Raw genomic sequence first — 11,052 nt, 5'->3', positions numbered from 1 at the left:
GGGGGGGGGGGGGGGGGGGGGGGGCGGGAGGGGCGTGCCGCTGGCGCTCGAGGACTGTGGTTGAGGGGACGGGTCCCTAACTGTTCGGGAGTCGGTGAGGTGGGTCTGAAAGGGGCTCTGCTGTCACCGGTGTGATCCTGGTCCGCTTCCTCACCCTCTCTGATCCTAAAACATGGAGGTAGCAACACACCTGCCTCCGAGGATTATTGGAGTGAAATTAAGTGTGCCCGATGAGACGGGTGCCAGCAGATGACAGCGGAGTCTAGAGAAATCCTGTTCTTTTGAACATTAATGGGTAGAGAGGCGCGTGCGGGGCTCAGTCCATTCAGCGTCTGACTTCAGCTCGGGTCATGATTTCACGTTTTGTGGGTTTGAGCCACAGAGCAGGCTCTGTGCTGTCAGCTCAGAGTCTGCATCAGGTCCTCTGTCCCCCGTCTCTGCCCCTCCCCTGCTTGCACACGCTCACTCTCTCTCTTTCTCTGTCTCTTTCAAAAATATAAACACATATTTTTTGTAATTTATTTATTTTAAGTCTTCTTTTTTCCAAAAAAATTTTTTAATGTGTTTTTTGAGACAGAGAGAGAGCATAAGTGGGGGAGGGCAGAGAGAGAGGGAGTCACAGAATTCCCCGACGCGGGGCTCAAACTTGTCAACCACAAGATCATGACCTGAGCCGAATTCAGATGCTCAACCAACTGAGCCACCCAGGCGCCCCTACAGACATTTTTAAGAGTCTCATGCTCTACCGACTGAGCTAGCCGGGCAGTTCCTACAGACATTTTTAAAGAAAGAAAATTAACTGGCAGAATTAAGTTGACTAGCTTGTCTAGAAACTCAGACTTGTCATTTTGAGTGGAAACCTCTGAGACCTGGGAGTCAGTCAGTTTTCCCCTGAAGTTACCAGGGTGATTTTGTGTTTGTGCCTTTAGGCCGAATGGCCTCTGTGTGAAGCACTGTCAGCGCTGTGTTTGCGGTGGGGGTGGGGGTGGGGGGTGGGGGGATGTTGAGATGGTCTCTCTCTCCTTCTCCATCGGTTGCGTTGATTGCTCAGATTTCCTGTTTCTCTACTGGGGGTGCTGTCATCTCTGGCGTTTATATTTGGGGAGATTTCTCAGGTGGTAGTTGGTTTGCAGGTAACACTCTCCTCTCAGTTTTGACAGTGACCTCGAAAGTCTCCGCAGTGCCTTGCTGAAAACCACCATAGAATCCCACACCAAGCCCTTGCCCCGAGTGCCGGGTGAGCACTTCCTTCTCGGTCTTTAACTCTCTGTTCCCCTCTGCTGACACCTTAAAAACCAGGTCTTAAGCATTTACGGGGTTCATGAATTTCTTGCAGCTAAACTGTCCCCCGTGAAGCAAGCACAGTTGAGAAACTTCTTGGCCAAGAGGAAGACCCCCCCAGTGAGATCCACTGCTCCAGGTAAAGGGACTGGTCCGGAACTTTCTAGCACAGAACACGCAGGACCTGGTATGGATGCAGGAAGGGGGTGTCTGTGGTTCCCGTTAGTTCTCCGTGGGCAGTCGAGGAAGTGTCCCCAGCAGCCGTCGTCCTTCCGAGTACGGAGCAGGGAGCAGCTTCTCCGCACAGGACGCAGCAGTTCGAGGTCACGTTTCGGCCTTGACGCCGTATCCTAGAGCCCACAGGTTCCACCGCCGTGATTCCCGTGGGTTCGGAGGAGACCGAGTGGCTGTGGGGACCCACAAGCCTCCGCTTTGTCCGGAGCTGTTTTACTTCTGATTTGTGTGGGCTTTTGAGTAGAATTGCATTTGGGGGAGGAAAAAAATCACTTAAGAAATAAACTACTCGTGAGGGAATGATGGCGAAACACACGTGGCTGGAACGGAGCCCTGGGACTAACACGAAACACTGTTGTTTCCCCTTAAATTTTCCAGAATTAGTGTCTCCGTTTCTTTTTAAAAAATACTTGTCATATGTCATTTCATACATAGTTATGCTTTGCTTTAGTGCCCCTGTCTGCTGTTTTCTTTGAGTTGAGACTTTTTTTTACACCAATAACAGATGCTTTTTGGGAATTAAAACGGAAGAAGGACATTTAGGGGCTCCCCGGTGGCATGGTTGGTTAAGCGTCTGACCTCGGCTCAGGTCATGATCTCCTGGTTTGTGGGTTTGAGCCCCGGGCAGGGCTCTCAGCACAGAGCCTGCTTTGGGTCCTCTGTTCCCCCTTCTCTCTCTGCCCCTCCCCCTCTTGCACACTCTTTCAAAAATAAACTTTTTTAAAGGAAATTTAGTCTTTCCTGTACCATAATTTATTAATTTGTCTCAATTCATATAATGTTCAATTAGGTAAATAGGGACAAAAATTCTTAATAGCTTTTTTTAACCTAAAGAATACATTTTTGGGGTTTACAATTAGAAAAATAGAGAAAAGTGTAAAGAATAGAAAGTCACTCTTATTCCTCATCCAGGTACGTCATCAATTAGTTCGTGTTGATTTACTCCTAAACATTCTTCTTTAAATTTTCTTTCTTCCGTGTTTTGTACGTATTTGAAAATAAGCTGCAGACAGGCCTCGCTGCGCCTGTTACCCAGCCCGTGTCCTCTACAAAGAAGCTGTTCTCTCACACAGTAACACCACGGTCAGAGGCAGGAAGTTGGACTTGGACAGAACACTGGCTCCCAGCGTGCAGTCCGCACCCACGGTTCGCCAGCTGTCCCTCTGCGGGCCCTCAGAGCGACTCTTTTTTAAAAATCAAGCGTCCGGTTTCGGATTGGACGTCGCATTAAGTTGTCATTCTCCTTAGTCTCCGTACCTTGGCTTTTCTTGTCAGCTTTCCTACCTGGAGCGCGTCTCCTCAGACACTGTCATTTGGTTTTGCCTGGTTTTGGGGGTCTTCCCTGCTGTCCACGGCCATTCCTGTACTCCCTGGATGGTTTCTCTTGCTACGCAGCAGGTCTGTAGGAGTCCTCCATGTCACAGGTAGCCGTGACAGGTTTTGTTGCTGGTTAGTATTTGGCTCTAGAAACGTGCCACATTTGTTCACCATTCTCTTAGTGGACGCTTACTGTTTCCGGTTTTTAGCTGTAATAGAGTAGAATGTAGTTCTGAACGTCTTTGCGTGTCCTTGGGGCACAGATGTCCTCCTCGTATCGGTCACCTGACTAGGAACGGAGTTGGCTCCTCCTCGGTCCACATGCTCCGCTCCGGGAGAGTCTTCTGTACAGTTTCCCGAAGCGGCTGTACCAGCTTGTTTTACTCTTACCATCAAGGTAAGACTGTTTCAGTTTTCTGCAGCTTTGCCAAGCTGACTATTGTCGGTCTTTTTCCTGTGAAGCTCTGGTGTAATCCTTTTGTGTATTGCTAAGTATTTGGTTAATAGTTGACGTTCGTGAAGTGTGCGATTGCCGTCTTTTGCTCATTCCCCGCCTGGGTGATGTGTCGTGCTGATTTGTGAAGGTTTGTGTTCGTTCTGGACACCAGCCCTTTGTCGGTTCTACGGGTTGTAGGTGCTCTTGCTTGTTTCCCTCTCGGTGATGTCCGTTGGCAAACAGAAGTGCTTACTTTTAGAATAGACGTACCAGCCTTTTCTCTGGCAGTTGGTGCTCTCTGGGTTCTGTTTGAGAAATCCTCGTGCAGCGCTGGGTAACGAGCGCACGTCCACCTTTATTGGTGTCTGGAAATGCCGGTGTTTTCCTTGCAAAGTTAGGTCTCCCGTCTACCTGGAATTGGCTTTCGTTTAAACAACTGCATTGAGGTGTAATTTATATATTGTAAAATTCATCTTTTGTAAGCGTAGAGCTTGATGAGTTTTATCTAACTTAGCGAACTGTATGGCCGTCACCACTTTGCAGTTTGGGAACACTTCACCGCTCAGAAGTTCCCTCCTGCTGGTTCACGGCCATTCCGTCCTCTGCCCGCAGCCACCACTGATGTGTGCTTTCTGTGTGCGTCTTCCTTCGCTGGAAATTGCACATAAATGGGAACGTGTGTGGTGTTTCTGTTTGGTTTCTTTCATTCAGTATGTTTCCGAGGCACCCCCAGGACGAGTCTGGCCACACACAGGCAGTTCCTTCCTTTTACCTGCTGGATGCCAGCCCACCGTGTGGGCGCGCCGTGTTTGCTCACACCATCTGGAATGGACTTGTGCCCGTGACATACGTGGTTTGTATTTAGATACCGAATCATCCCCATAATATTACCTGAAGACTCCTTTCTTCCCTGCTTTTTGGCCACCTTTGTTATAAATCAGTTTTCCTTGTATGTAGGTCTGTTGGCCTCATCCCGATTAGAAACCACTGCTACCGTGTTACTTTAATTAACTCCTCCTGAAATAAAGCCTCAGCACTGTTCTCCTTCTAAATTCCAAAGCTCTGCTAATATAGTAGCCTGCTTAAATTAAAGTAATAAAAACGAAATCAAGTTAAAAATTCAGTTATGCAAATCCAGTAGCCACATTTCGGGTGCTCAGTAGGCACACATGACTAGTGTTTACTGTAATGGGAAGCGTAAATGAGTGATTTCATCACCACAGAAAGTTCTATAGTCTAGGACAGGGGTTGACAAACTTTTTTTCTTCAGGTGTAGGTGGTAAATATTTTAGGCGTGCTGGCCCCAGGATTTCTGTTGTACCCGATTCAACTCTGCCCTTGTGATGAGAAAGCAGCTCTACACAGTATACAAATGAATGGACTTGTCTGTGTTTCAATAAAACTTTATTTGTAAACATGGGTAGCTGGCCCATGGTCTTAGTTTGCTGACCTATGATCTAGAATGTGTTGGTTCTTCCTGGTGCTTTCCATTTCCATATTAATAGTGGGATTGTCTTGCTAAATTCTGCATCCCTAGACCCTGGAAGAAAATTTGTGATTTTGATAGGAACTGTATAAAATCTCTAGACTGACTTGAGAGAATTGACGTTTGTACGGTGTTGATCTTTTAGTTCCTAAACATGGTGTATGTTTATTTGGGTCTTTAATTTCTCTCCGTGTTCTCTTCATGAAGGACATACACATCTTTTGTGAGATTTATTCCTAAGAGTTTAATATTTTTGATGTTCTTAGAATGGTGGATTGTTTCATTAAATCTCATTTTATGGTTAGATGTGATAATAGAAGTATGTTGGATTTTTGTATGTTGGACCTTGTATCCAGCAGCTTAGGTAAACTCATTTGTTCAAATAATGTCGGTAGCTATTCCTTGGACTTTCTGTTGGAATAGTTATATTCTCCACAGATACTAACACTTCTGATTCTGCTTTTTTGGTCCTTTATTTTTTCTTTCCTTATTTCATTGGCTAAGATGGTCAGTGCAGAGTCCATTAAAGTGGTGAGTGGGCATCCTTCTCTTGAGCTCAAAGGGGACACTTTCTCTATGTTCCCCATGAGATGTGAGGTTTGCGTCTACTGATACGATTTCTGTCTTTTTTTTCTGTTAACATGGCGTTCTGCCTTTTCTAATCTGAGTTAGAGTTTAAGCAGAATAAGAGTTTTTAGGTTTCAGTGGGACCCCTTTTCTAATGCCAGGAGGTAGCTGCACCCTTGGGCCCAGCAGGGAGCAGCGCACATCGGCCGTGAAGATGGCACCACTGTCCAGCATCAGTCTCTCTCTATCCAGTTCTTGAAGGCAGTGTATGTGAATCGTCTTTTGTTGCTGTTACCGCTCAGGAACCAAGGTTTTAGAGAACTTTGTTAGAGCGCGGTGGCCCTAAGAAAGCGTGGGGGTCGTGTGCGTTTCCTGCGAGTGCGCTTACAAGTTACCACAGGTGCAGTGGCCGAAAGCACCCGTGATGATCTTACAGCTGTGTGGGCGGAAGTCCCGGCGCAGAGGGGCCCAGCCGTGTCCTCTGCCCAGGGCGCCCAGGCGGAAGCCACGATGTTGGCTGGGCCCTTGTCTGGAGGTTCTGGGGGAGAGTCCGCGTCTAAGCTCGTTCCGCTTGCTGGCACAGTCCAGTTCCTTGCAGCTGTAGGACCGAGGCCCATGTTTTTCTGCCGTGTGCCCCCAGCCCCTTGGTCTGCAAGCCAGCGAGGGCGTGCTGAGGTCTTGTGCTTCAGCTCTCTGACTTCCTCTTCTCTGACTTCCTTCCTCTGCCTGTAAGGGCTCATGAGAGTTCACAGTGGGCCCCCTCGGATAGTCCTAGTTTAAGACCAACTGAGTAGTAACCTTCATTAGGTCTGCAGCATCCCTTTGCCGTGTAATGAAGCATAGCCCGAGTGTGGCACCAGGGACAAAGGTCAGCGGGTCACAGTTCTGCCCAACACAGGCTTCAGTCTTAGGTTATATTGTTTAGAACATGGTCAAGTTTATTTATTTGAGAGAGACAGAGACAGCACAAGTAGGGGAGGGGCAGAGAGAAAGGGAGAAAAGAGAAACCCAGGCAGGCCTCGCACTGTCAGCACCGGGCCCGATGCAGGGCCTGAACCTGTGAAGCCATGAGACCATGACCTGAGCTGGAACCAAGAGTCAGATGCTTGACTGAGCCACCCAGGTGCCCCACCCTTTCGAAGCATTAGTCATGAAGTCCAATCATAGCAATTTTTAATTTCTAGGACGGTGATTGGGATTTAATGGGATCATTTACGTAGATTCCTTTTGCAGCACGTGGCACCAAGTACGTTCTCAGAAAACATGCGCTGCAGTTTTACGAGCAGTGCTGGGGGTTTGGATGGAATTTCCAAGTGCCCCTGCGGCAGAGGTGCTCGCCCGGAAATCCTCTGGCCGAGCGCTTGCGGTCCAGTAGAACTTCCGTTGATGAGAGAAATCCTCTGTGTTTGTGCACTCCAGTACGGTGGCCACACGTAGCTGTTTTGTGGCTGGGGAAGCCGACGACTTGAAATTTTCACCTAATTACTTTCAATTATTTTCGTCCTGCATAATCACATGTGGCCCGTGGCCCCCAGATTGCAGCATCCCGGCAGGTCGCATTGGTTTTCAGTTGCATTTGCTTATTGCGACAAAATCTTACAGACTGATGGGCCCATGAGGCAGTTAAGTCAGCGATAATTAGCAGTGGTTTTAACCCACTTGAAGGGCTGGGCGTTTTGTTTGGTGCGCGGTGTTTCTAGTATACAGGAAGTAAAAGTGTTTTCCAAAATGGCGTGAAGCCTTCCATCATCACTTAATGGAAGGACAGGGACAGTCAGGATAAATTTCAGTGACTTTTTTTTTTTAACCTAATTGATTCAAGAGAATCCATCCATGGTTGGGCATGTTGGAGGCGCCGGGACCGAGGACATTCAGGGTCCCTAGTTCGTGCGAGGCCTGTTCTTAAAAGTTTGTTGCTGGAAAGGGACTCTTCGGTGGAAGCTTGTCTGGCACTTTCCTGGCTTGCTGTCACTCTGCCTGTGCCTTTGCATGGCATTTATTCTGTCTCTTACTTCACATTTGCTTGTTTGTCTGTCTGACGGTCCAAATGTTCCTGTCTGCGCGCAGCTCGGGTTTTCAAAGCTTCATTTGAGCAAAGACCCAAAACCAGGTGTGTTCACCTTCCACCACGGCTCCTTCTGCTTCAAAGAAGTCATAACCAAAGTGTTTTTAAGTTGGACATGTCTCTGTGGACAGTGAAAATCACAGAGTTTTCAGACTCGCTAGAGTCGTCTCTCTTGTGTTCTGTTTTGGGCACGGCAGCCAGCCTGTCTCGGTCCGCCTTCCTGTCTCAGAGGTACTATGAAGACTTGGACGAAGCCAGCTCCACCTCGTCCGTGTCCCAGTCTTTGGAGGGCGAAGACCCGCGGGCGCCCTCTAAGGACGAGGACGCGGCGGGGCAGGTGCCCCGGCACGCGCCGGTGGTTCGCACGCCTTCCGTCCAGCCCGGCGTCTTGCCTCAGGCAGCACCTTTTGCCAAATCTCACCTGATTCATGGTTCGCCCGGCGCGATGGGAACTTCAGGTAAGTGGGCGGCGAGAACCCCGTCGGGTTTTGTGTCGATGGAGGGACTGTGCCTGGCGTTTACACGGTCACGCCAGTAAGTCCAGTCCAGCCCATCTCTGCCAGTATTGCAGAAATTAGAAGATGCATTCAGAGGAGGTGGGTCCCCTTGAAAGAGGTAGCGAGGAGGGACCCTGCCGGGCTCCCACTGACACAGCGTCCCTATTGAGTCTGGCTTGTGTTTTTAAAACAGGCGTTGGGGTGGCCGACCGGCTCAGTCGGAGGAGTGAGCGACTCTTGGTCTTGGGGTCGTGAGTTCAAGCCCCACGTTGGGTGTAGAGATTACATATAAACATACATAGAAACACCAACAACAGGGGCGCCTGGGTGGCTCAGTCGGTTAAGCCTCCGACTTCGGCTCAGGTCAGATCTCACGTTCGTGGGTTCGAGCCCCGCGTCGGGCTCTGTGCTGACAGCTAGCTCAGAGCCTGGAGCCTGCTTCCGGTTCGGTGTCTCCTTCCCCCTCTGCCCCTCCCCCTCTCATTCTCTCTCTCTCTGTATCAAAAATAAATAAAAACATTAAAAAAAATTTTTTTTAAAGAAACACCAACAACAAAAACAGTGTTTTCAGGCGTACGAGGAGGAGGCTGTTTGCCTCATCCAAAGCCAGGTCTCCGTACTCGTGCCTTTCAAACCCGAGCTCATTTCAGCTCCTTATTTCAGCCATATTTGGCCCTGGTACTTGCCGGCCGCCATGCTTGTTAGTATTGGCTCACAGAGGTGACCACTGTTGGACTGTCACACCTTTGGTTCAAGAGTGTCAAGATTTCCCATCGAAGTGAAATTGAGAGCACTCGTGAGCAGGGCAGAGGGAGAGGGAGAGGGGGAGAGAGAGAGGGAGGGCGGGAGGGAGATCTTAAGCAGGCTCCATGCTCAGTATGGAGCCCAATGCAGGGCTTGATCTCACAACCATGAGATCATGACCTGAGCCAGAAGCAGGAGTCAGCCACTCAACCAACCGAGCCACCAAGGCACCCGCACTGAAGTGACTTCTAACAGAGAACCCTGATCGGGAGGTGCCAGGAGGGAGAGGTTTTACGAGAGGAGAGCGAGGAGTCGGCCTGTGGCGGCATGGAGGTTCTGTCTCGGGCTGCGTCGGAGGAGAGCTTGGGTTGAGCGCTGCAGCTGACAGATGCGGGCGGGCACCTGGCACGTGCCCCTCTGGAAGATAGAGGTGCCAGCCTGGGGTTTATTGGTACTTTCCGTGTTCGTGCTGAAGCCTTTTAACCTTACCATTTTCCCTGCGACCTCACACTGGACTTGCCGTCTTCACTTCTGTGCCCTCCTCTCTGACCCACTCTCACACTTGGGTTCTTTTTCCTTCAGTGTCTACATCTGCTGGCAAGCTTATTCCTCAAGGGGCTGATAGCACAATGCTGGCGACAAAAACCGTGAAACACGGTGCCCCCGGGCCTTCCCACACCGTCCCGGCCCCCCAGGCGGCCGCCGCGGCAGCACTGAGGCGGCAGATGGCCAGTCAGGCCCCAGGTAAGAGGCCGCCCGCGCTCTGCCGAGACCCACGGGGAGCCGTGGCGGTCACGGGCGGACACAGCGGGGCCCCGGCAACAGCTGGCGGTCTCTGCTGCCCTCGAGAAGAGAGGGCAGGCCCCCCACCCCCACCGCTTTCTGGGGAGAAGGTTCCAAGAAGGCAAAGACTGGATCCAAAGCTTTTTCATTTTAAGGGGAGGGATTAGATCTGCCCTATTCAGTCAGGTGGGAAATCCGTGGGTTTTGACGTCGTTGGTCCCTACTTTTGAACGATGTCAGCTTTAAGCCCCAAATTAATCTCTGCTGTTAGATCATCTAATACCATTAAAATTGCCTGATGGCGTCACAAGGATCCCCAGCCACCCTGGGAGCTGAGTGGTCGTGCGCCCGTTTTGCTTCTGCGCAATGTCAGGTGAGCGAGGGGACAGTCACCCAGCCAGTCGGTTTCAGAGCCCAGGCGCCACCCGCGTCCGTCCTGCTTTGGTGCAGTTTCCTAAAGATGGCGCGTCAGCCTTGACGGGCGGAAGTCCGGGGAGCCGATCGTAGTCGGCGCTTGCTTTCTGTCAGTGCTTTGTGGCGCTCCAGAATTTTCTGCGTTAGTATTTCGAAGTCGTTGGCCTCGAGCCCTTCAGTTATCACTAGTTCATCAGTTCGTAGAAGCCACTGGTCCTCACAGTGGAGGCTCTTCTGCACCCCGCGCTCCTCCCCAGCGGTTGGCGGCGCTGCTGGCATCTAGGGGGCAGAGGTCAGGAGTGCTGGGAGAGACCGTGAAGTGCACCGGACACCCCCGCCGGGGTTACCAGGCCCAGAGCGTCAGTGGTGCCCCGGTCAGACACCCCGCTAGGAGTCACGGGCTTTCGTGTTAGTTGAATAAAATACGGTTTTAGTTTCAGCACTGCCTGGAGCGTGTATCCCTTGGGGCAGCTCTTTTTAAAAGACTAAAAAAAAGACATAGTGGTTTGATTAAGACACATAGGATGACCGTTGTACTGTGATAAAAGCGTTTGAAGAACAGTTCAAATACAAAACCCTGATTAAGACGTCCAAAACAGCTAGGAAAGAGCACAAGCAAGGTACCTTGCTAAGGTACCTTTGAGCCTTCAGAAAAAAATAGAGTTCTTTACTGTTCTCGTTAAATGTGACTTGGAGCAAGCAGAATCTTGGCATGGTGCTGACTAGGCCCAAAATCAAGCTTTTTTGAGTTGCTTGAGTTGATTATTTATCAACTTAAAATCTGCCAGAATGTAGGGTTGTTCCACTGAGCAGGAGGTGGTGTGATCTCTGCGATCATTTCGGAAGCTGAAATCTCTAAGGTGTAGGCGCGTCTGAATGTGAGCGATTCCGCAGGAGGGAATGAAAACGGGCTGCCACGGGCCCGCCCCGGCCTCCCGCTCTGCGGAACGTGTCCTTAGAGGAGACCCAGGAGCTTTGCTCAGGCCTCCGTGGTAGTTACCCAGCAAACGTCAGTAAGTGTCTCGGAAGTGGAAGCTGACACGCCTGATAGACAAGGGGCCCTTCCCCGCTGCCGTCGGTTCGTTCAGGCGCCTGGCCCCCCCGCCCATTCTTGGCCGAGCTCCGTTTTCCCCATCTTACTCCTGTGTCTGCCTCACGAAGCTATGAGATCCTTTAGAGAAGAAGCTGGACTTTGCACATTTTTTGTATTCCCCGCCCCTGACGAGAT

General features: G+C 50.4%; 1 protein-coding gene across 1 annotated transcript in view; it reads left to right on the top strand.

The window, feature by feature from the left end:
* The window catches only part of NUP214 (nucleoporin 214), a 91,745-nt gene that overhangs the window by 30,844 nt on the left and 49,849 nt on the right, over nt 1-11,052 (top strand). Inside the window, exons 20-23 of the mRNA XM_029921055.1 lie at nt 1,141-1,237; nt 1,337-1,420; nt 7,584-7,844; nt 9,210-9,371. Coding sequence (XP_029776915.1) covers nt 1,141-1,237; nt 1,337-1,420; nt 7,584-7,844; nt 9,210-9,371 — 604 coding nt within the window. The remainder of the gene's footprint in view (nt 1-1,140; nt 1,238-1,336; nt 1,421-7,583; nt 7,845-9,209; nt 9,372-11,052) is intronic.

Source organism: Suricata suricatta, chromosome 13 (assembly GCF_006229205.1).
Source record: "Suricata suricatta isolate VVHF042 chromosome 13, meerkat_22Aug2017_6uvM2_HiC, whole genome shotgun sequence".
Lineage (NCBI taxonomy): Eukaryota > Metazoa > Chordata > Mammalia > Carnivora > Herpestidae > Suricata > Suricata suricatta.
This window is presented reverse-complemented; position numbering and strand designations above follow the sequence as displayed.